Consider the following 22,835-nt stretch of genomic DNA (forward strand, 5'->3'; position numbering starts at 1 on the left):
GCTGTTTCACACCCCAGCTGGAAGCCGGATCCCTGGTGACTCCTGGCTTTGCCTCCCTCCCTTGGGAGTCTCCACAGCCCCAAGGTCCTTCTGGGGATGGAAAGGGGGTACACAGATGGGACATGGGGCAGGACAGGACATGAAGTGGTGGCACAGCTAAGCCCTATGCCCCATCCTATGCCCCCAGACCCAGTCCCAAGGGCTGGTATCTGATGATGCCCTTGATGCTGGCAGAGAGAAGGGACTGAAGGGGCTCCCAGGCCCGATGGTGGTTTTAGGGAATGACCACGGCGTCCATAAATGTGGGAGGGGCAGGTGTCAGCAGCAGGCAGGTCCCCGGGCTCCTGTCCCACTCTTCTATGCTCCCCAGCCCTGGGGATTGCTGCAGCTTTGTCTTGCCTGCCCTACTGAGCCAGCAGTCCTGGCCCCAAGCACTGCGGGCATCCTGCAACCCTGGGCTGGGCTGCAGCGAGCCCCAAACCCTGCCTGACAGTCCCCCCTGCAAGGATCCCCCAAGTGATGACGAAGGCCGAACCAGAACGGGGGCGTGTCAGCCACAAACAGGGGGGTGTCCTGATGCCACAGGGGTGGGCTCTGCTCTGCCCTCCACTCCCTTGGCCCCCAAATCCTCCAAACCCTGCCACCCAGCGCCTGCCTCCTGCACCCCACTCGAGTGTCCCTGTGGAACCCTTACCTGGGTGCAGAACCCCAGTGGGGCTGAGGTTGGGCTGGGGTGGAACACCCGGGTGGCCACTGTCACCCTCTGCTCGGTGGCCGTGTCCCAGGGCAGTCTGTCAGTGTGGCACAGGGGTAGGGGACCCCTCGCCGGCCCCAGCGGGCTCACCCCCTCTCTCCAGGCCCCCAGCCGGGCCACTAATGAACTGAGTAATTAGTGCAGCCATCAGGGAGGACAGAGATTTCGTTAATGAGGGGAGGCATAGGGCCAATGAGGGCACAGGGGAGGGGGGCAGCTAAGAGACATTCCCCCAGGAACCCAGTGTCTGCATGTTGGCAGCAGACTGCCCGGGACGGGGTCACAAGTTGTCCCCCAGGTCCCCCCAGTGTGCATGGGGAAGGCCTGGCACCTTACCTGGAGCAAACTCGTTTGAAGCCTCAAAGCTGGGAGGAAGGCACAGCCCATGTGGTAAATTTACCCCCTCCTTGTTAAGGGGCAGGATACCCATCCCTGCGGCACCAGGGGCCTTTTCCCAGGAGGAGGGGGAAGGAGTTTGGAAGGAGGTGCCAGGGCAGCCTGGAGGGGCTGTCCTCCAGTGTGAGGGTGTCCCCCTGGCACCAGGCAAGGGGTGGCACCTCAATCCTGCAGTCCAAAGGCGTTTCCCTGGCACTGACCTTCAGCATCCCCCCCTCCCAAGGGACTCAGGGGATCCCGGGGGCTCCGTGTCCCCCTCACTGTGCGCAGCCACCAGCGACACACACGTGACACGTACCCGTGCCCACACACACACTCAGGACTACTCTTTCCAAGATGGTTTGACAGCTTTAATCACATGAAGGCACTTGGATCTGGTACCCCAGCCCTCCCCAGCCCCCCACGCTGCCTCTGCATCCCCCAGCGCTCCCAAGGGTGCCCAGGGCAGGGCCGTACTCCTCGGGTGCCGCAGCACCCACAGGCACTCGCTGGGCAGCGGCTGTGCCGGCGCCCTTTGACTTGTCTAATATAAAGTGCTGAGTTCGACCCTCCTGGCAGGGCAGGATGAGGCCCGGGGCTGGCAGGGATCCGGGAGCTGTGCTGCACCAGCCCCCAGCACAGGGCAGGGGGTGTGGGGGGCTGGGGGACCCCTGCTCACCCCCAGCACCGGGAGCAGGGCAGTGCCGGCAGGAGCCGGCGGGACAGCACCGGAAAGCTAAAACCCTTCACACCCACCCCCCAAATACTGCCCGCCCCCTGCGCTGGCACAGCGCTAAAAAGGCACCCATGATTTTTTGGGAAACCGTTGCTTTTCCCTCTAAAAAGATATGAGGCATTGTCCATATTGTGACATTAAAAAAGGCCTGGCTGAGCTCAGAGCCCCCAGGAAAACCCTCCCTGAGAGCCCCCAGACCCTCAAAGCTGGGGGACACCCTGGCACAAGTCCAACCCCACGGGGGTCAGGGCAACCCCAGGCTTCGTGGGGGCTGCAGTGTCCCCCACCCGCTCCCAGCTGGGGGACTGGGGCAAGGCTGGGAGGGGCACATTAAGGCTGGTATGGGGGTCCCTCTCTCCCAGGACGAGCAGCCTCTGGTGAAGCTGCAGATGGATATGGAGTGGGGGTATGCCCCCCCGCCACGGGAGGGGACCCTGCTGTTGGTGACCAGAGTGGCTCCCAGTGACACAGTGTAACTGGAGAGGGGGGGAGGCCACCTCTCCCCCAAAATGAGAAGAAACCGAAGTTGGAGGGGGCAAGTAAAGAGCCCCCTGCCCCAGGCACACCCCTTGCAGGGCTAAGGGGGAACAGACACGGTGTCCCAAGGCACTGGGAGGCATTTGTGCCCGGGGGCTCAGCCCCGAGGCTGGGCTGCCCCTGCGAAACACAAGCCCCGGGGGGGGGCAGCAGGCACGAAGAGAGGCAAGGACATGCCCCCCCTCGAGGTGATCAGCTGCACCCAGGGCAGAGTTAAGGGCATGGTGGCAGCCCGATGCACCAAGGCCAGTAAGAGTCCCTGCGTTTTTGGAGGGTGACAAGGTGTTAACTGTCCTGTAGCCTCGGCAGACAGGGGCCAAGGGCTGCCCAGCAGGCAGAGTCTGGATGCAGGGATCCAGTCCTCGCAAAGGCAGTGGAAAGCAGCAGCTGCTGACCCCACCCCCTCCCCAATCGGGGAACAGAGGGGAAAGGGACCTGAGAACCGTTTCGGAGGGGGGCACAGGTTGGGGGGAAGGGGGCAGGAGCTGGACAGTGGGGGAGGATGGGACCCCCCAACAGGTCCTCAGCACAGCAAGGCAGTGGGTCACCCACGGCCCCCCTCCTCTGAGAAGGGGGGCACCCAGCTTCCTGGCGGGGGCACCCGCATCTCCCACCACCAGCGGGCACGGGGGGCACCCGCACCCACCGGGGCCAGGGAGGACGATGCGGGGCACACCGGGACCCTCCCTCCCCCAGGATAAGGCACCTGGCTCCCCCGGTGGAGCCCCTTGGCAGCACCCGGAGGGTGGGGGGGCCATTAGCTGTTAGTTCGCTGCTTCTTGAGCACTGCGTACACGTCCTCCACCTTGCTGAGCCTCTCGAAGAAGGGCAGCAGGTCCAGCAGTTCTGTGTCCGCCATGTTATCGAACCAGGAGGCCACCGGCACCTGCAGGTGGCACAGGGGACAGAGTGGCACAGGGGACAACGCCGACAGAGGGTGCCCCAGCACATCACCTCCGCAGGCCGCCCAGCCTTGCCCCGCGCGCACGTACGGCATTATCGGGGTGGAAGATGTAGGATGCGGGCGAGTTGTCCACGATGATGATTCGGCGCAGGTCACGGCCCAGGCGGCTCAGGTCCTTCACGTAGTTGCCGCGATGGAAAACACAGGATTCCCGGAAAAGTCGTGCCCGGAAAGCCCCCCATTTATCCAGCAGGTCAGCCACAGGGTCTGCATACTACAGGCACAGGAGGGGGATCACTATGACACACCACACCGCCCTGCCCACTGCAGTGACAATGGCACCCAGCTCTCCACTGCTGCCAGGTCTCGCTGTGCCTCAGTTTCCCTGGCCAGCGCCTTGGAGGGGCAGGTAGGGAGGCCGCCCAGTGCCGCCTCTGGCTGCACAGGGGACAAGTGATGCCTGCAGGTGGGCAGGCAAGGGGCACAGGGGTGTCTGGGAAGGGGTGGGCGACGCCAGGGCAGGCAAGGGGCACCCACCTTGGCCAGGCTGGCAGTGAAGAGCACACACTCGAAGAGCTCGCCCATGCGCTGCAGGAACTCGTCCACGTGCGGCCGCTTGAGCACGTACACCTGCGGGCACGGACAGAGGGCAGCGCGCCGCGGGCACCGGCCACGGCTCACCCAGCGCCCCCACGTCCTCCCCAGGGACACCTGTGACCCCACAGCCAGCCCGCGAGCAGCTCCCTGGCCACACCTCACGGGAGCTGCCCGTGTGGGCCGGGGGATGCCACAGCCCCACAGCAACGTCCAGGGCGAAGCGTCTGGCCGGCTCCAGAGCCAAGTAACCGAGAACAGGCTGACTGCCCAGACCACAGCCTATCCTGGATTACTTGAAACTGGGGCCGGCCACTGCAGGAGGGCACAATGCCAGGACGCCCCTCACCTCTGTCCCGCAACGTGCCAAAGCTGGCACCCTGGTACCTCCCATTACCCCTCGGTGCAGAGCACTGGGATGGCTCCTGGACCTCGGGGAGGTGGAATGATGCCCCCCTCCCACCAGGCACCCACCCCGCTGTTACCTGGTGCATGATGCCATCGATTTCCACGGGAATGATGAAGTCGGCGTTGTTCACCGGCTGGGGAAGGGCACACCAGGATGAGCACTGGGCACGCCGGGCACCCCCTGCCCAAATGCTGCCTGCTCTGTGCTCACTGTGCACCCCTGCCAGCCCCGCAGCCCCTCACGGGGACACCCCAACTGACCCAGCCAGGCTGTGCTGGGTGCTGGGCATCACTTTGCGGGAAAAGGGTGGCAGAGCAGGTGGGGGGAGCATGTGGGGGAGAGGTGTGGGGTGGGCCAGGGTGTCCCCCACCTTGAAGGAGCTGTGCACCAGGGTCTCATCCAGGTCGATGACCACGCAGAGCTTGCTGGCGTCCTGCGGCTTGATCTCGGGCAGCAGGTGCTTGACAGCAGCCTGCAGCAGGGGACACGGATCAGCAGGGCTCAGCCCCCGGGCCTGCCCACTCGGGACACACAGGGGATGGAAGCCCAGCCCCGCCAGGTCCAGGCTGGGGCTGCGGGGTTACCTTGGGCAGTGCCCCGTTCTCCTCCACCAGCAGCGGCGCGCCGGTGGTGCCAGCGCAGGGCTCCCCTTCATCGCGGCACAGGCAGCAGAAGAGGGACTGGAGAATGCTGCGGCTTCGAGGCTTCTTGGCAGGGGTCTGGGTACCTGCGGGAGGGCAAAGGGGGGTGAGGGGTACCCCGGGGGTACCCCCAGCGCAGCACTGGGGGCCAGGTGAGCCATGTTTGGGTGCTGCCCAGAGCCCCCGTGCCCTCATCAGCCCCCGACACCCATCCGGTCGGCCTTCCTGCCCTGCCAGCAGCGGTGCCGGGGCAGCGCCGCTGACACCAGCGCCTGGTGACCACCCACAGCCCCTCACCCGGCACGCCCCTCTCCACGAGTGACCCCGTGGGCCCCTGCGTGGCCGGAGAGCCCAGAGCAGGGCGCGGGGCCGAGCCCGGGGCCGGTCCCCGTCCCCGCGGTCCCGCCCGGGCACAGCCCCACTCGGGGAGCAGGGGGGTCCTGGGGGCGGGGCCTCTCCGAGGGGGGCGGGGCTTACGCCCGTTCCTTTCCCCGCCTCCAGACAACTCCCCCGCCTCATTGGCCCACTCGAGCGCACCGGAGGCGAGAGGCCAATCAGGACGAAGCGCCCGCCCCTGGGCGCCGTTCCCGCAGTCCCCATTGGCGGGGCGAGGGGAAACTGAGGCAGAGGGGCTGCCCGTGCCCACCCCGTGCCCCAGGGGCAGCGCGACGCCTCCAGCGGCCCCACCGGTGCCGAGGCCGGCTCCTGCCGCAGCCCGGGCCGGGGCCGCAGCCCACCCTGGCTGTGCCCCGCTCCAGGCGGGCCAGGGCCCCGAGCCCGTAGTGGGGAGGCCGTGGGGCAGGAGCTCCCCACTGGGGACGGGGCCCGTTCCCACGTTTGCTCCTCCCGGCCCCGGCAGCTTCCCAGGCCAGGGAGACGAGCACCGGCCCCCGTCAAAGCCCCTTGGCGGGGTGGAGGGGACGCGAAGAACGGGACGCCGGCACGCAGCAGGGCGCTCGGCGCCCTTCCTGCCTCAGTTTCCCCGCCGGCGCTGCGCGCACCTCTCGCCCGGCTCCGGAGGAAACAGCGCCGATAATCCGAGCAACGCCCCGAGCCTTCCCGGGCACCGGCGGGCTCCGAGGGGGCCGGACCGCGGCCCCCGCGCCCGGGCGGGTGCAGACAGCCCCAGCGCATCTCCCCGGCCCCAGGCAGCGGGATGCAGGGGGCGGGCTGGGGCGGCGCGCAGCTCATCACACCCTCCGCCAGCAGCCCCCCGACCCCCCGGGGACCTCCCCCTCTCCCGCGCAGGAAGGGGGCGAGGGGGAGCGATATCCCCGGCCGCGTTACCTTTCTCCTGAAGCGGGGCGCTCCCCTCCTCCCTGCTAACCTGGGCGATGATGGACTGGTGCTCCATGGGCGCCGGGGAGGGGGTGGGAGGGGGCCGGCGGGCGCGGGAGCGGCGCCGCGGAGGAAACTTTGTTACAACATGGAGTTTCCTCCGCCCGGGCTGGGGCTGCAAACATGGATCCCGGGCGCGGTTTCAAGGAACCCCTTAAAAGGGCAACGGCGGCGGGGGGGGGCCTCCTCCTTCTCCCTCCTCCTCCTCCTCCTCCCAGCACCCGCGCCGCCCGGCTGGAGTGGGGGTCCCCGCCGGGCCGCGGTTGGGACCGAGACGGGGAGTGTTCCGTGGTTTGGCTGGGAAGGACACCCACTTTGGTTAATGGTGAGCGTGGAGTGCCGGACACGCCGCCGGGCTCTCCCACACTCCCCCGCCACGACTGAGAGAGCATGGAGAGGGATCAGTCCTGCTGGCAGCCCGGGGGTCCCTCTGCAGCTCCCGGCAGATGCACACATCCCGTATGCACTCGTCCCACCATGCTGGGTGTCCCCAGGAGCAGAGTCCCTGGACCAGCGGCTCAAGGCTGGGGGTCCCCATTACCCCGGGGGCACACCCCGCATTGCCTGCCCGGGCCAGCCGTGCGGGACAGCAGGTGCTGCACCAATAACCGCCGCGTTTTTCTGTCGTTCTTTCTCTTGCAATCCCCCAATTATTTGGGCAATTAATACGTCTCTTTTATCAATACATATATTTCCCCTTACAATGCCTTCCCTCCTGCCCTCGGCGGGGCTGTTTCCAGATGCTTTCTGAAAAGCGGCTCAACAGGAGCTTGTGGATGGCACAAGTCCCTGAGAGGAAATCCGCCCCCCAAGCCCCCCAGGTGCAGCATCCCCCAGCCGCCTCCCCTCCTAGCCCGCGGGGCTCTCCCCGCCGCGCCCCCCAACCCCGCCGGGCAGCGTGCGGCCGGGAGGGGCCGGTCCCGGTCGCACCCTCGCCACCGCGGTGGCAGGGGATGCTGCGCGCTCTGTCAGCGCTGCCTCCGGGCTGCAGCAGGTCGGAAATTTCCCATCCGAGCTCATTTGAAATCTTTCCACCTCTCCCACCTGCGGTTTGGGAACTTCAGGAGGCGAGATCGCCTTTTCTGGCCCAGCAGGGACGCGACACGTGCGACAGGTGACGGCGCTGGGGATGGGTCCGGGACTGCAGGTGCCGCACAGGGAGCCGCGCTGCCGCGGGGCTGGCGGAGCTCCGGCACTACAAAAGCCGATTTACACCCGCGGCTCCCGCACTCCCGGCTCCACGCGGAACATCCCGGCTCCACGCGTCCCCGGGGAGCCGTGGCAGGGACCGGCTGCTGTTGGCAACAGGGACGCTACGTCCTGCCAGCCCCTGCGCCGGTTCTGACGGCAGGCAGCGGTCGTGCCTCAGTTTCCCTGCCCCTCCTCAGTACGGCAGCCGCCTCCCACATCGGCAGCCACCACTGTCTCCTGGCCCAGCAGGAGGAAAAGGAAGAAAGAGGCTGTGCTTCCTCTGCTCCTTATTTTGGGCTGACCTCTGTGCTCCTTTAGCCCAGGTGGAAGTGGATAGGACGTCTGCCTCATCCCCAGCACCTGGCCGGGCCAGGCTGGGCTGCTGGGGATGCTGCTTTCTGTGGGGACAGCTGCAGAGGCCACACACTTGTTCCCTGCAGGACCCCTGTCCCTTTGGCTACATCCTCCTCCTCCTCCTCCCTCCCTGATGAGTCCAGACAGGCTCTGTCAGTTCTCCAATTAATGTAATTAGAAAACTCTCCGGGCCAATGCTTGCAGCGGTGCTTGGAGCACCACTTCCAGTTCCGCTGCCTGCTTGGGGGCAGGTTGAGCTGGGGAGTTCAGGGAGATGCTGTCCCTGTCCTGGGGCTGTGGGACAAGCCCAGGCCAGGAGCAGGCAGAGCCCAGCTGGATTGTTTGGGCTGCGGGGTGCGGGCACAACGCAGAAAAGCATCAGGCTCCACTCAAACAGACACTCCGGGATCCTTCTGTCCCACCCCACTGCTCCCAGACTGGGATCCTGGATGCTTTCCCCTGTTCTCCAACCCATCCCTGGCCTTGGCAGCTGTGCTCCAAGAGCAGCCCCATGGTCAAGAGACCACAGAACCAGGTCTTGGAGTGGGACACTTCCTCCTGAGGACTGGGTGGAGACAGATGTCCCTGGGGTGAGGGTGCTCTGGCTTGCGGATTCCAGCTGGAGAGCAGCAAACCCCGCAGACCCCAGTCCCGCCAGCCTTCCTCCCGCTGAGGACCACCCCGATGCCCCCCTACCCCTTGGTGACCCCCGGGCAGGTGCACCCCGACCTAGGGGCGTCTCCTGCTCCTCCTGCCGCGGCTCGGGTCGGCTGCGCCCCCGGAGGAGGGGGAGCCCCGCCTTTCTGTGGGCCCCACAGCTCTGGCCCCTCCTTCAAGCAGCCAGAGGCCGGGCCGGCGCGGAGGCGGGGGGGAGGCACCGCCCCAGCCCGTCCGCCATCGCCCTTTTAAGGAAGGGGACATTCTTCACATAAACAAGCGCGGCCCCCGGGTTTGGGGTGGGGGGTCCTGGGGAGAGGGGGAGCCTTGAAACAGCCAGGGAGCGTCTCGCAAGTGCGGGCCGCGGCGGGGCCGAAGCGCGCCGGGACCCCCCCGCCCGCGCTGCGGGACCGGGGAGGGCCCGAGCGGCTTCGCATCCGCATCCGGCGGTACCGGCAGGCGGGAAACGGGGCATCCGGGGCGGAGAGGGCACCGAGGGGCACCCGCCGCCCGCTCCCCCCGGGAGAATGCAAAAAGCTGGCGCCGAGCCCCCCGCGCCGCCACGGCCACGCGTTGGCAGCCCCGGGCAGCGCCCCGCCCCGGGCAGCGCCGCGCCCGGGGGTCCCCGCCCCACCGCGGGGCCGCGCAGCAGCAGCAGCCAGGCCGAGGCCGGGTTACAAACACGCCGTTTATCGCCGCCCCCTCCCCCCAGGTTGCGGAGCACCCCGTGGGGCCGGGGCCGGGGCTGGTTAGCGGTCCCCGGCGGTAATTAGCGGTGCCCAGCGGTGATTAGCCGTCCCGGGGGCCGGCGGTTCCTGGCAGTAATGAGCAGGGGAAGTCTCCGACGCGGCTCGTTCACTGAAGCTCTGTGCCAATGGATGGGAAATCTCTCGCTGCTATCCCACTCCCCTCGTATCCAGCCTGGACCGGTACCCCGCAATTGGCGGGGTTGGGGGTGGGAAGAAGCGCTGAGATCCTGGGGGGAGGTCTGCCTGTCTGTTAACCCTTCCCTTGCTGGGTGCATCCCTGGCTAAAACATGCCCGGACTCGGAGTGGCAGCAAATCCGTGTCCAGGAGGCCGCGCTGGGCAGGGACGTAGGGATGACAAGCAGGGATGGGATCTGTCACCGTGTCTCTGTCGGGTCGAGGGCGAGACCGAAATTGAACCGGCTGTGGTGGCCCCGGGCCAGGAACCGGGCTCCATGTGCAATGCTGCATGTCCAGATCTGCCGGGACAAAGAGGACAGGTCGATGAGCACCCACCAGGGACACTGTCCCGCCCCTATCCCGCGGTGCCAGCCCTACCAGGTAGGCGACGAAAGCCACGTAGGCAGCCAGTAGCAGGCTCAGGGGAATGTGGTACTCCAGCCCGTGCAGTGTTGGCAGAAAGTCCACCACGAAGTAAATGTTGATGGCGCAGACCAGCCCCGTTATGAGGGTCATCAGCACCTTCCCCGGGCTGCGAGCAGGGCAATGGGCATCAGTGCCAGGGCAGGGCCCCCACCCTGTGGGCCATTGGGCACAGAGGGCTGGGGGAACTGAGTCTGTGTGTGAACCAAACCCCAACTGGGACATCTCTGCACCCCACAGCTATATTTCACCCCGTGATGGGGCTCTAGGTGTGGATTTTGGCCTCCTTCCAAATCCAGGGCTGGCAGTGCCAGGAGGATGCTGAGGGTCCAGGGGTGCCCAAGGAACCAGATGTGTCATTGGGAGGACGATGACAAGGGTAGTGATGGGGTCTGTTCCGCTCTGGCTGCCCTGGGCAGGTGGGAATGAACATGCCCCTCCAGTGTCCATACACTAATTCCCCATGGCATGGTTTGGGGGGGCAGGATGGGCCAAAGGGAAGGTGCCTGCAGCCAGGGCTCCCCACTCTGCCTCCTGTGTGCCTCCCCATGCCCAGGCACTCACAGGCTGTTGCTGAAATCCTGCATGAGCGGCTGCAGGCTGGTGAAGGTGAGGACAGGCAGGACGGCAAAAGGCAGCTGAAAGGAGAGCAGGATGAGGATGGCATGGCTGCCAGGCTGAGGTGTTTGGGGCAGGTGATGCCCTCCCACCCCCTTACCAGGATGCTCTGCAGGACGTTGAGCAGGTCATTCATGCCTGTGAGGTGGCTGACGTCCTTGAAAGCGGCCACCAGGACAGTGGGCAGGATGGCAAAGGAGCGGGTGAAGAGCACCCGGGTGAAGCGGGACCAGCGGAGCTGCAGGAAGCCCTGGAACACGGCAGAACCTGCACCCTCGCTGTGCCTGCGGCACCGTGTCAGGGCGACCCCCAAAACCCTGCCTGGGGGAACACGGGGGGCATCTCCCCCTCCTTTGTGCCAGGGCACTGAGCGGGCTCTTGCAGGGCTGCCGGGCCCCACTAGGTGTCAGCTCCGACTCGTTAACAGAGGATCTAATTAATTAGGGAAACACTGCGTGGGGCACACACAGGGTGTAGTGGGTGGGCACTGTTTCCAACCCACCTCCTGGGGAACAGGGACACTGGTGCTAGCAAGCTGCCACCCACCAGCTCCCTGCAGGGATGGCGGGCAATTAACTCTTCCAAACGCTCCTGGGGGGAGTGTGCTGCCCATAGAACCCCTCCACCCAGGGCCCACCTGGGACTTCCCTGCTCTCAGCCCCTCCCTGTGGGGGCAAGGGCCGGCATCCCCATCTCTCACCTCCATGACGAACTGCCCTGCGTAAGTCCCGGTCATTGTGGAGCTCTGTCCTGCTGCCAGGATCCCGATGCCCCAGATGTACAGTGCCACTGCCCCGAAATAGCAGCCCAGGATGACACCCTGTGTAGGGACACTCCAGTGAGCACCCTAAAGTGCCCCCTACCCCAGGCATTCCCATCAGCTCCCAGATTTCTTGTGGCGTTATAAGGGCCCCCAGCCCCAGGGGTGGATGGGGAGAGTGATGTATCCCCAAAATGGGAATGGATGCTCACTGGACACAGCCTGGTGGCACTTACCCCCTGGTAGATATCCACAGAGACTGTCTCGTTGTTGGTGGGGAAGATGCCGGCATAGTGACTGATGCTGCCGTTGGTGCACTTGTTGTGCTGTAAGGCATGGCAGGCACGAGTGTGACAGCCACCCAGCAGCTCCCCCAGGCACAGGGGATCCCCACACATCCCCTCTCAGGGAATGAGAACGTGCAGTCCCCAGGGGATGCTCATCCCACCCACGATCACAGCTGGGCACCGCCGTCACCTCCCTGTGGCCGTGAGGTGACACTCACCACATCCTCGTTGCGCTGGTGGTAGAAAGCCTCGCCGAAGACAGCCATGATGAAGAGGTTGATGAGGAAGGAGACAAAGAGGGCCAGGCAGGACTCGGTCAGGAAATACATATTGGCCTCCTGCACTGCCTCCTTCTTGGATCGGTCGATCGCCCGTGTCTGGGCATGGCCAGTGGCATGAGTGTCACGGGGTCACGTGAGCACCCCGTCCCACAGCCAGGACCATGTTGTCCCCACCAAGTGTACCCTGAGGCACCCTGGCAAAACAGTGCCCATGGCAGTGCCTTGATCTCACCTTGACCAAGGAGGAGTGGAGGAAGATGTTATGGGGCATAATGATGGCGCCGATGATGCCCATGGCCTGCAGCAGCTCCTTTCGCCCGCAGCCCGGGCAGCTGGGCAGGAAAATGCCCTTCAGCACCTCCACCTGCCTTGGCCTCACCACCACGTACTGGGAAGCAGTGAGAAGGGGCTCACTGTGAGCTGCCACCCCCCCACCACAGGCCGGTAGCAGTGGGGACACCGCATGGCAGGGTCCCTTGCCAGCCTTGCAGGAAAAGGGTTGTCCCCAGCTCCCCATTCACCTCGTAGCCAAAGGTCAGGGCCATGATAGTGATGAGGAGGCCGAAGAAAGCCTCCAGCTTGCGGAGCCCTAGAGAGGTCAGGAGATGGGGTGGAACAGAGCAGGGCACAGTGGTGCCACGTGGGTGACAGTGCCCCCAGCCCTCATCCTGGCACTCACCGTACTTGTCAAGGAAGAGGAAGAAGAGGGTGTCCACGATGGTGATGAGGACCCCACCCCAGAGGGGGATGCTGCAGGATGGCCAGGGGCAGGATTAGATACACGGCCCTCTGTGGAGCAGGGCTGTGGGGAGGCTGGGGGTGCCCGTGGGGAGGCTCACCGGCCAGCTGAGAGCAGGCTGAAAGCAATGGCTGTCCCGATCACCTCCTGCATGTCGGAGCCGATGATGGCCATCTCAATCATGAGCCAGAGCAGCACGCGGGGCACCTGCAGGGCACAGGGCACCGTGAGGTGGCACGTAGCTCTGGGCAAGCCAGCACAGCATCCTGGGTGCAAATCCCTGTGTCCAGGCTGTAGCAGGCCACCTAGAGCAGCCTGGGGACCCCGTAAGACCCCTCTCAGCTTCTTTCACAACACAATCTCAGGATGAAAGATGGATGCTAAATCCAAGCCTGTTCCCCCACACTCCTCATCCCTGCCCCAGTGAGAGTCGAGGATAGGACCCGTCTGTCTAGATGGGGGGGTTTGAGGGAGGTGGGGCAGAGGGATGCATCCAACACTCCTTTTGGGGACCAGTCATTCAGCCAGCATCTCCTTGTTGTTCCCCCCATCAGGGTCTTGACGCTTAGATGGGTCTCCTAACTCCCCCCTCCTCTGTCATATGATCCCTCCTCTCGATCCCTTTCTGCCCCAACATGCACAGGCTTTCCAGCATCTCGGCTTCACGTTGCTGCCCCGACGCCTGGGCTCACTCCCGCGGGGGACGCTCTCGTGTGTCTCCAGGTCACACCGGGACACTGAAGCAGCTGCTTACCGCCTCTCACCCTGGGGTACTGCAGGGGTGTGGGCACTAGGTGGGGGTCACCGGGGCTTGGGGGACTTTGGGGACCCCCTGAGAGAGGCAGGTGTCTCACAGCATCTTCCTGCTCCTCTCCAGCCCTGCAAGGCCCTGCTAGGACTGTCACCAGCACAGGGTCCCAGACTGTCACCCGCTGGGGCCCCCCCGTGGTTGCTCACCTTGGGGTAATAGAGGTAGCAAATCTCGCCCAGGTCCTTCCCGGTCACCACGCCTAGGCGGATGGCGAGGCGCTGGCACAGCAGCCCCAGGACGGTGGCCCACAGCAGCACCCACAGCAGCTGGGGGGCAGGAGGGAGGGAGGCAGCAGCAATGGGTACTGGGAAGCATCCAGCCGCCCGGGGGTCCCCAGTTCAACCAGGGTTGCAGGGAAGAGAGGGGGTGCAGGTGCTCTCCCAGCCCGGGCAGAGGGGTGGCACCCCTGGGTGTCCTCACCCTGTGCCGAGGGCCCCCGTGCCCCTCCTGCTCCCGGGCTGGGAAGGCAGCTGCCAAGGGCAGCCGTTGGCGCTGGAGAGGTTACGAAACCCCTGCCTGCTTCCTGAGCCGGGGCCGGGCTCACCTTGAATCCCGCCAGTGCCCCGCTCTGCAGGTCGGACTCCACGTTGCCTGGGTCCAAGTAGGCGATGCTCATGAGGAAGCCGGGACCGGTGAAAGCCCAGAGTTTCCTAAAGCTGAATCCGGGCTGGGACAAGGCAGCAGGTCAGAGCCAGAGCTCCGTTCTAAACCAGTGTCTCCTGATTGCATATCCAGCCCCCTTTAGTCCGGTGCTGCCCGCATGGATGTGTTTACCACCCGGAGATAATTTTCCTGACAGTTTTGGAGAGGGAACTGCTGTCCCCAGCCTCTCCCTGTTAGCACCAGTGCTGGAGGGGCAGTGAGCCCCATCTGACCCATTGGACAATGATTTGCAGGGAGGTCCCAGGGCTGTCAGGCACTATTAATTGCATCCCATGGGATTCCACTGCTGTCCTTTGCTTTTGCTACTCCTCCCGACTAGGGAGTACTATTCCTTCCTCTTCTCTGTTCCACTGCCCCGAGACCAGACAAGGATGGGGGGGAGGGGGCTGGTGGGGTGCAGGCAGCCTTGGGGAGCCCCACTGGGCTCATCCATGGGTGGCCCAAGAGGTGGTGTGTGAGCAGTGGGGTGATCCTTGGCTGGGGAGCGCCTTGCCCCGTTGTTTCAGTTTCTCCATCTGGAACACTTTAACCATTGAAACACTCTACCTGTGACTTGCCTGAGCTGGGTCTGGGGAGCTGGGGGCATGTCCCCAGGGCATGACCAAGACACATGTTCCCCACTGCAGTGGCCCTTTGCCTCCCCACCTCCAGCTCCCTGCAGCACTGTCCCACTCCCCCGCCCTCTCTGAAAGACCCTTGCAGCACCTACCCCACTGCCCTTGGGGATGCTGATGAGCTCTTCCAGGTAGCTCTGGTCCTGAGTGCCAGGGCGCTGTGGGGGCATGGGGCCCCCATTCAGGGACCTGGTGAGGCCTGAGGGGGACAAGGAAGAGGAAGGGAGGTGGCAGCCTGCCAGGGGGACAAGGACACTGGTGGGCTGGCAGCCCTGGTACCAGCTTCCTTCAGTCCCACCTGACCCTGCCTGATGAACCCCATCAGGGAAAAGCACCAGTTTTCCGGGGGGGGGGGGGGGGGGGCATGAGGATGGCTATATGGGATCTATCAAAAGCTACCCAAAAGGATCGGATGCCACCTCCAGCTTAGGTGTCCCTAAAACCCCTGGACTGAGCCCCGTCTTCAGCAGTCCAAGAGCCAAGTGCATTTCTGGGCAGCAGGGACAGGAGGAAACCCTGCCCCAGCTCCTGCTGCTGGATGGGCATAGACAGAGGACAAGGTGGTACGGGTCCTAATCCCCCCTTTGCAGCCCACCTACATCCTGGGAATTTGTTGAATCACATTCCCAGGCTCGAGGATGGGACAGATGGGGAATCCAGGACAGGCTGGGGGTGATGGTGCCCACTGAAAGATGGAGCACAGCCAGGGGTCCCAGGGTGGAGGGAAGGGGGTCTAGGGGATGAAAGGAGGCACAAGGAGACCCAAGAAGTGTTGTGAGGCTCACCTGGTTCCAGTGATGCCATGGGTGGACCCGATCCAGCCACAGTGCCGGGGCTTCCTGAATTCAGCTCCGAGTGCAGTGCCCGCTGCCCAGCTTTTAAAGGACCCCCCCGCAGTTGTGTCATCCCCTCCTCAGGAGGAGAGGAGGAGGGTAGGAGAAGGAAGTGCTCCTTCCCTACCCTTATGAGCACACACAGTCTCGGTTCCCCCGCTCCTGCAGTGCCAGGAGGCCCCTTCCCTCCCCTCTGCCTCACACACGTGCGAACACGAGGCACCCTCACCGGGCCGTGGGAGTGTGTCTGCCTGTCATTCCCCATCACATGCCAAAGGTTCTGCTTGGGTGACTGTGGGGACAGGGGACAGTGTCCCACAGAGTGAGAAGGGAGGGCTGGTCCCACGGAAGTAGGGGAAATGCCATAGAAGTGGGAGCGAGGAGGAAGCAGGCACGTGTTGCATAAGGAGATCAAAATGCAGCCTTAGCTGCTGGGGGAAGCACCCAGCCAGGCAGGCTCTGTGGCACAGGGTGCTCTCATCACCCTCGCTGCAGGGACCTTCACCCCAAGCATGGCGTGCCAGTGTTGTAGTGTCAAGCTGTGCCAACAAAAGTGGGTACCCTTCTGCCAGCCGGGCTGTGTCCCACAGGGAGATGGGCAAGGGGTGTCCCCCAGGAACATGTGGGATGGTGGCAGGCACAGGGATGTGAGCCTGGTCCTGCTCCACAGTATGCCCCAGGCACCCCCAGCCCCTAAGCAAGGGCTGGAACAGGTGGGATAGGGACAGGGTCCCACCCAGAAGGCATTGTGGGGCTTCAGCACACAGCTCAGCTCCACCTGCCCTCCCTGAGCCTCAGTTTCCCCAAAGCAAACAAGACTGGACAGGCAGTGCTGGCTGCTTTATTTGCTGTTAGCTGGAGGGTGGCCAGTGGGGGAGTTGGGGAGGGGGCTGGCGGCTCCAGTGGAGGCAAAGGGGGTCCCAATGGGCCGCTGGTGGGCGAAGAATTCCGCGGCAAAGGAGATGGTGTCGTGTGGCTGCTGGAGGAGCAATGCCTGGAGGAAGTCAGACAGCAGTGCCCGGACTTCGGGATGCTGCTGGAGGTAGGCAGCATGGGATAGTTGCAGCTCATCCTGCAGTGGGGTGGACAGGATGGGTGGGGTGGGCGTGAACACACATGTCCCCCCTGGGCACTGTGCCAGGGTGAGGGGGACAAGAGCCGGGGTCCTTTCCCACACTTAAGAAGGTGTGAAGAAGGATGTTGGTCGGCCTGCCCCCTCAATGTCCCTCCTGGGCACACCAGGGGAAACCCTGCTGGAGACTGGCACAGCCCCATGTCCCTTGTCCCCATGTCTACCCATCTTACCTTCCTGTCCAGGAAATGGGAGTAGAGCTCCTTGTCCTCCTCCCAGTCCAGGGGCTCTTTGGGGAAGGGGAGCTGGGGCTCAAACCTACCTGGCAGCAGAAAGGCAGGGCAGGGTGTTCCCCCTGGTGTTCCAGACAGCGGGCAGGGGCTGCCTGTGCTGGGGGGGCATGCCCTCCCCTGCTCAGTACCTGACTTGCTGAGGATGGACTCGTCCTGTAGAAGCATCAGCACGGGGGAGCCAATCTGCACCAGCTGAGCCAGACGCCTGAGAGGGGAAGAAGAGCCCTTGGCCTTCCCATGCTGGGTCCCTCTGGAGTGGCAGGGCTGGGTGCCTCCGGCCCTTACCCGTTGGGCAGGAAGCTGCTGTGCCACAGTGTGGGGGCACCTGTGCTGGCGTGCAGGGCTCTCTGGATCACAAACACCTCTGTCTCTGCCGAGCCCACCGCCTGCCGCTGGATGCCCAGGGCACGCTGGGGCGGTACAGCCGGGGCTCAGCCTTGTCGCAGAGTCACCCCTGCCCCACTGCCATCCCCACGTGTCCCGCCATGCTGTCAGCCACTCTGCCCACTCCCACTTCCCACATCCCACCCCGGTATCCGCAGCCCCACCCACGGGCCCTCCTGGCAGGCGCTCACATAGCGGGAGGTGCAGAGGTCGCCCTCGCTGTTGATGGCTGGGAAGACGAGGTCGGGGGGCACTGTCTGCCGGCGTGCCAGCACCCGCAGCAGCAGCAGGCTGGCCCCCTCCAGCAGCCGCGCCCGCAGCTCGGCCCGCCTGTACGAGAAGCTGTGGCACTGTGGCTCTGCCTGCAGAGAGACCTGGCACCTCATGGGACAGCCACAGCTCCAGCGTCCCCAGGGACAGCGACCCCCGGAGCCTGGGCACCCCTGGTGAGAGCTGTGCTGCCCCTGCCAGGGTGTGACCCTGCTCTCAACCTCACCTCTCCCTCCTGCAGCATCTTCGTGACCGTCATCCCGTGCTCGTGGCTCACGATGTGGGTCGTCTTCTCGGTGGGGTGGGGTCTGAGCTGCGGGAGGGGTGGGAGGCACGGGGTGGAGGGCAGAGCCAGGGCACCCTCCTCTGAGGTGGCACCCCCAGCACCGCTGCCAGTCGGGGTACCAGATGCATTCCAGATGCATTGTGGGAAACTCCCCACCCCAGCTGCCACCCAGAGGAGGGGATGGGGACCAGGCTGGTGGGACAGAGCTGGAGTTTGAGCGTGACAAGGGACACCAGACTACCCACAGCAGCCTTGCAGGGGACAGCCCCCAGGAGGGCACCACTGCAGGGCACAGCCCAGGGCAGCGGGTAGGACACAGGGAAGAGGACATGCCACCACCATATCAGTCACCTCCAGGCACTCCTGCTCCTCCTGCTCCAGCGTCTCCAGCTGCCAGGTCACATAGGCTGGCAGAGCAAAGCCATGCTCAACCAATCCTGTTGGCACTGTCCCCATTCCCAGCCCTGGGGGCTGGTGGACAGGGATGTTCCAGCCCTGGGGAAGAAGGAACCCCCCCAAAAGCCACCCTGGCTCACCTTTGAGGGTGCTGGAGGCAGGCACACCGTCCTGCTTGCCTCGGAACCTGGTCTGCACCAGGATGCAGCTCTGCACCGGCTCACCTTCCCGGTGGTAGGGTGCCCACTGGGCTGCCATCCACCACTGGCCCTCTGCCTTGTGCCTTGGTGGGGCCCCCACGGCCACCACTGCCAGCGTCTCAGCAAACAGGCACCACTCCAGCTCCTTCAGCGCTGCACAGAGGGATGGTGACCCCAACACAGAGGGACAGTGACCGCGAGGAGATGGTCGCTCTGGTCACTCCCTCCCGAAGTGACTGTCGCCCCTGCCCAGTGCCCCTTCCTGTCTCCATGCCCCCCGCAGGCTGGGCCGGGCCCCTCGCCATTTACCCCTCTCAATCCCTCACTCTCCGGCCCGGTGCCCCTCCCTCGCAGCGGGCACGGTGTGGCAGGACAGGGGGGAGGCTGGAGGAGGAGGAGGCACGCACCGATGAGGCTCAGGAACTCGGCAGCAGCGTCCGCCATGCTCGCGGTGTCCTGCGCGCTCCCGGGAAGGGGCTCCATGCCTCGCCTGGGGGCTCCTGCGGCCGGACCCTGGGGTGAGGGGCGGCGGGGCTCCCCCGAACCGCGGTCCCCGCCCCACGCGTGACCCGGGGGGGCAGGGACACCCCCCGGCCTCTGCAGCCCCCAGCCCCCGCCGCCCCCCCCGCCGTGCCGGACCCGGCCCGGTGCCCCGACGCCTCCCGTCTCCCGGCAACGCCCTGGCCCCGCCTCTTAAAGGGGCCGCGCCCCGCCCACGAGAGAGAAAGGGACGAACAGGTGTAAAACCGATCCAGTCTTTTATTTGGGGCGTGGGGGTGATTGTGGCTCCGATGCCCAGTGAAGCAGCACCCCCCACACCCCAGCAGTGCGATCCTATGGCCCCGTCCCAGTGTGTGTGCGTGTGTGCGTGTGCGTGTATGTACAGGGGGGCTCCGGCGTCAAGGATGGGGTGCTGCAGAGGAGCCCCTTGCCTGGAGGTAGTACTGCCGGCCCGCCTCCCCTTGCTGGCTCCATCCCAGCCCCCACAAAGGAGATGCACAACACTGGGAGCTTAAGGGGAGGGGGCTGAGTGGTGGTGGTGGTGGAGGGGAAATTGGAGACTCCCAGAAAAACGGGGGAGTGGGGAGTGGAGGGGGGTTGTAGGAGAAGCCCTTGGTGCCATTCCTATAGCCCCAGCAGTGAGGTGGGGGGCTACAGACCCCCCAAGAGGGGATTGAGGTGCTGCTACGTGACAGCTGGTGACCCCCAAGTTCGAGGGAGCAAAGGCAAGGATCACTTATGGGGTGGCCACTTAAGGGGGTGTCCACTCTTCCCCCTCCCCCTACCCTGCACCCCAGGAGGGAGATTCACAGCAAAACAAACCACACAGTCTTGGGCTCAACCATCACCCGGCCCCATGGAAAGGGGGGACCCGGGCAGTGGGGGAGATCTAGGTGGCCTGGTAGAGGTCCTTGCGCCTCCGCACCTCCTTGAGGACACGGGCACGAAAGGCATCAGGGTCCTCCCCCCTGTCCTGCCACATTCCCAGTGCCTCCTGCAGCTCCGGCCGGTGCGTCCGCAGGAAGGGGTTGTAGGTCTGCTCTTCCCCCAGCGTGGAGGGGCACTGTGGGGGCAGCTGCTCAGCTCCCCTGCTGGAGGCAGCACCCCAGCAGGGAGCTGGGAATGCCCTCAGAGCCCCCTGCCCCTATGGCACCCACCATGCAAGAGGGTGTTGGGGTGCAGCATCCCTGCCAAGGGAATCCCGTGAGGGGTTGGGGTGGTGGGTGCTGCACGCAGGGACCCCCATGCCTCACCGTGCTCCTCTTCTCCTGGCGCTGCTGCACTGCCCACTGCAGCTTCTCCTCCAGCGCGGAATTGTCCAGCTCCAGGAGGGTGGCGAAGGTCAGGCACTCCAGTGCGTATTCGTGGCCTGTGGACCCCCATGTGCAGCCCTTAGCATCACCCCCACCCAGCTCTCCCCCTTGGCAGTGGGACTAGGGGGACACCAGCAGCTCTGCCCTGCTGTTGGGGACACTCACCTGGCCAAAGCAGCGTGTCCTCGCCCAAGCCCATGGCCAGGTCCAGGGAGGCGAGCATGGTCTCAGGGGAGCCCTCAAACGGCCTGCCTGGACCCCCACACAACTGCCTGTCATGGGGGGTCTGGGGGGTACCCCTAAGGATGGGATGGGATAACCCCCCCAGCCCCTCTCTGGGGCTGGGTGCACTCACCACAGCCAGCAAGGAAGAGGAGGTCCCCGGAGAAGAGGCAGGGGGGGCTGCCGAAGGGGCCCCCGTCCAGCACATAGACCATGTGGCCCACGGTGTGGCCAGGCGTGGCAAGCGCCTCGAAGGTCAGGCAGCCCACGGTCACCTTCTCCCTGTCTGCAAGCGGGCTGTGCCGGGAACAGGGGCAGCGTCAGGGTGCTCCCCCAGCCCCTCAAAATACACCCCTCCCATGGCACACTGGTGTCAGGAGCGTGCCAGGTCTCTGCCCAGCATGGAACTGGTGGCTGAGTGCTGCAGACAGTGGTGGTTGGGAATGAAGCTCTCCCCAAATTTACAGGGGTGCTAGGGAGGTGCAGGACTTACTTGGTGAGCCGTGGGATGGCATCGAGAGCGCTGCCATACACCCTGCAGGAGCTGTGCTTCTGGCAGAGAGCCTCATTCCCTCCGCTGTGGTCCCTGCAGACAGGGAGGTCAGAGACCCTAAGTGTACCCCCAATACTCCCCCCACTAAATGGGGCAGGGCTGGGGGTCACCTCAGGTGGGGCTGTCTTCACAGCAGCTACCAACCCTTCCAGGGCCACCTCTTGCCCCTCACCAGTGTTTGTGTGTGCAGAATATGGCCTCCAGCATCACCCCCTCTTCTTCGATGGCAGCCTGGGGAGGAAATATGGACAGAGAGATTAGGGGGGACAGGACCAGCTTTCCCTTCAACCCTGTCTCCCCCAGCTCCAGTCTCGCCTTGGGCACTAAGGGCTGCATATTAGGTGCATATTTGCTCCCCTCTAAGGCCAAAATACAGAGACGTGCCACCCCCTCACCTGGAGACAGGCAAACACCAGGTCAGAGTGGTTGTGGGGGTCTCACCTGTACAGCCAGCGGGTCAGAGGGGTCGATGACAGCCGCTTGGCTGGAGCCAGTGTCGATGACCAGGTAGCTGTAGTTGTTGGAGAGTACGGGAATGGGCAGGATTTTCACCCCTGTGGGGGGAAGAGACAGAATCAGGGCATGATCCCCTCAGCTGGAAAAGGGGGAGTCCAGGCCAAACTCCCCACATGCTTTGGGCAATTTGGTGATGGCAACCCCCTCCCCAGCGCACAGTGCCAGTGCTGGGGGGCACTGCAGGGCCGAGGTGTGCCAGGGGCTCAGCACTCACCAGGGAAGCAGTAGGGCTGGGGCACGGAGTGGCCGTGCGGGTACCGCTCCCGGGCCTTCTTCACCTGCCGCTGGTAGAAGAGGTATCCCAGGCGTGTGCGGGCGTACAGGCTGTACCTAGGGAGGGCAGACACCCCTAGGCATTAAAATCCCAGTTCCCCTAAGGAGCCCACTTGGGAAGGGGGCTACTGCTGGGGCTGTGACTCTCACAGGGAACACATACAGGGCCACTTCTCACTCGGGGGCACTACAGGCGGTGTGTGTGTACCCCACAGCCCAGGTGTGTAGTGAGGGCAGGAGTGATTCCCCGAGCAGGCATCCTCCAGCTCCTTCGAGCAGCAAGGACTGGGGGGGCATTGCTGCGGGGTGCTCACCGGGAGAGGCTGGAGCTGGCTGTTCCTCCCCATGCTCTGATGGGGGAACATGCCCAAGCTTGCTATGGTCCGGGGAATCAGAAAAGAGAATGGGCCGAGGAAAAGGGAGGCAAGAAATGGCCCCGTGCATGTGAGGGTGCAAAGGCTGCGGGGCTCGGAAGGACCTCCCCGTTTGCACAGCAGCAATTTGGGACGGGACGGGGAATGGTGCAATGAGGGACATGCAAAGACCCAGGTTGCAAAGTCCATTCCCGGCCGAGGGCACCCCTGGATGGCACACCGGGAGCGATCCCTGCAGCAGCTGTGGGAGCCCGAAACCGTGGAGCAGGGGCTCCTGCCAGCACCGGGCAGCGTGACCACGGCCGGGGCACCGGGGCAGGTCAGCGGTGACAGCCGAGAGAAGGCGCCCGCACGGGTGACCGGCACGGCGCGGGGAGGGCCGGTGGCTGATCCCCGGCCCCGGCGGCCGGGCTGGCACCGCCCGCCCCCGCTCCCCCGCCCGGAGCGCGCTGAGCCCCAGCCCGGTCTCTCCGTGCCGCCGCGGCCGCACGTTCCTCCCCGGGCGGCTCCGCACGAGCAGGGGAGGGTGCTGCTGGGCCCTCCCTCCCGGCGGCAGCACAAAGGCGGGCGGTGGCGGCTGCCTCGCTGCGGGGGTCCCGCAGCGGCGACCGCTCCCTCTTCGGCTCGCTCGCTCACTCACCCCAGGCGGAACAGCAGCGGGGCGGCGAAGGCCATGAGCGCGGCGGCGGCGCGGCGGAGGAGGCGCAGGCAGGCGGCCCCGAGCCCGCGCACCCCG

At 65.1% G+C, this 22,835-nt stretch overlaps 4 protein-coding genes across 7 annotated transcripts in view; all 4 read right to left on the reverse strand.

Moving 5' to 3' along the window:
• Positions 1 to 1,466: 1,466 nt before the first annotated feature.
• CTDSP1 (CTD small phosphatase 1) lies at positions 1,467 to 6,328 on the reverse strand. Of its 2 annotated transcripts, XR_005952999.1 has the most exons (8): positions 6,238 to 6,328; positions 4,894 to 5,036; positions 4,680 to 4,781; positions 4,386 to 4,442; positions 3,844 to 3,936; positions 3,395 to 3,580; positions 3,045 to 3,288; positions 1,467 to 3,009 (listed from the first exon to the last, which is right to left on the reverse strand). XR_005952999.1 is itself a non-coding variant. In XM_041408960.1 (7 exons), the coding sequence occupies exons 1-7, from the start codon at positions 6,302 to 6,304 to the stop codon at positions 3,160 to 3,162; spliced, it is 777 nt and encodes a 258-aa protein (XP_041264894.1). In that variant the 5' UTR covers positions 6,305 to 6,328; the 3' UTR covers positions 1,469 to 3,159. The 2 variants fall into 2 exon arrangements, 1 of the variants encoding a protein (XP_041264894.1); XM_041408960.1 differs by having other exon boundaries at positions 1,469 to 3,288.
• Positions 6,329 to 7,137: 809 nt separating this feature from the next.
• Positions 7,138 to 15,417, reverse strand: SLC11A1 (solute carrier family 11 member 1). Its single transcript, XM_041405163.1, has 16 exons — positions 15,399 to 15,417; positions 14,709 to 14,812; positions 13,881 to 14,003; positions 13,483 to 13,602; positions 12,626 to 12,732; positions 12,466 to 12,536; positions 12,308 to 12,375; positions 12,019 to 12,174; positions 11,724 to 11,882; positions 11,455 to 11,544; positions 11,159 to 11,278; positions 10,559 to 10,708; positions 10,405 to 10,478; positions 9,796 to 9,949; positions 9,619 to 9,716; positions 7,138 to 7,483 (listed from the first exon to the last, which is right to left on the reverse strand). Exons 1-16 carry the CDS (start codon positions 15,415 to 15,417, stop codon positions 7,138 to 7,140), a joined length of 1,959 nt encoding a protein of 652 aa, XP_041261097.1.
• An 870-nt stretch (positions 15,418 to 16,287) lies between these two features.
• LOC121337882 (ciliogenesis associated TTC17 interacting protein) lies at positions 16,288 to 18,832 on the reverse strand. Its single transcript, XM_041408252.1, is given in 10 exon segments — positions 16,288 to 16,518; positions 16,752 to 16,840; positions 16,940 to 17,016; positions 17,097 to 17,221; positions 17,387 to 17,557; positions 17,692 to 17,778; positions 17,997 to 18,012; positions 18,014 to 18,158; positions 18,288 to 18,500; positions 18,755 to 18,832. Coding segments are annotated over 10 exon segments (1,230 nt in total). The 5' UTR covers positions 18,831 to 18,832.
• A 256-nt stretch (positions 18,833 to 19,088) lies between these two features.
• PNKD (PNKD metallo-beta-lactamase domain containing) overlaps positions 19,089 to 22,835 on the reverse strand; it is an 11,905-nt gene continuing 8,158 nt past the window's right edge. The window contains exons 1-9 of one of the 3 annotated variants that reach the window (XM_041407778.1): positions 22,740 to 22,829; positions 21,667 to 21,782; positions 21,378 to 21,490; positions 21,109 to 21,167; positions 20,877 to 20,960; positions 20,517 to 20,680; positions 20,327 to 20,413; positions 20,102 to 20,217; positions 19,089 to 19,911 (exon numbers count right to left, since the gene is read on the reverse strand). In XM_041407778.1, coding sequence (XP_041263712.1) covers positions 19,738 to 19,911; positions 20,102 to 20,217; positions 20,327 to 20,413; positions 20,517 to 20,680; positions 20,877 to 20,960; positions 21,109 to 21,167; positions 21,378 to 21,490; positions 21,667 to 21,782; positions 22,740 to 22,774 — 948 coding nt within the window. In that variant the 5' untranslated portion in view covers positions 22,775 to 22,829 and the 3' untranslated portion in view covers positions 19,089 to 19,737. Of the gene's footprint in view, positions 19,912 to 20,101; positions 20,218 to 20,326; positions 20,414 to 20,516; positions 20,681 to 20,876; positions 20,970 to 21,108; positions 21,168 to 21,377; positions 21,491 to 21,666; positions 21,783 to 22,739; positions 22,830 to 22,835 lie in introns of those variants that run through there. The other 2 variants (XM_041407767.1, XM_041407786.1) reach the window with 2 other exon arrangements.

This window comes from Onychostruthus taczanowskii, unplaced genomic scaffold, assembly GCF_017590055.1.
Source record: "Onychostruthus taczanowskii isolate IOZ18803 unplaced genomic scaffold, ASM1759005v1 scaffold10, whole genome shotgun sequence".
In the NCBI taxonomy this organism is placed as follows: domain Eukaryota; kingdom Metazoa; phylum Chordata; class Aves; order Passeriformes; family Passeridae; genus Onychostruthus; species Onychostruthus taczanowskii.

Coding starts and splice junctions, on each gene's coding strand:
- CTDSP1 (XM_041408960.1), bottom strand. CDS start 6,304: ATGGAGCACCAGTCCATCATCGCCCAGGTTAGCAGGGAGGAGGGGAGC. Junction 4,443..4,679: donor TGGTGCACAGCTCCTTCAAG/GTGGGGGACACC, acceptor GCCCTTCCCCAG/CCGGTGAACAACGCCGACTT. Junction 3,289..3,394: donor TCTTCCACCCCGATAATGCC/GTACGTGCGCGC, acceptor TGCCACCTGCAG/GTGCCGGTGGCCTCCTGGTT.
- SLC11A1 (XM_041405163.1), bottom strand. Junction 12,175..12,307: donor CCCTGACCTTTGGCTACGAG/GTGAATGGGGAG, acceptor ACTGCTTCCCAG/TACGTGGTGGTGAGGCCAAG. Junction 10,479..10,558: donor ACGTCCTGCAGAGCATCCTG/GTAAGGGGGTGG, acceptor CTCTCCTTTCAG/CTGCCTTTTGCCGTCCTGCC.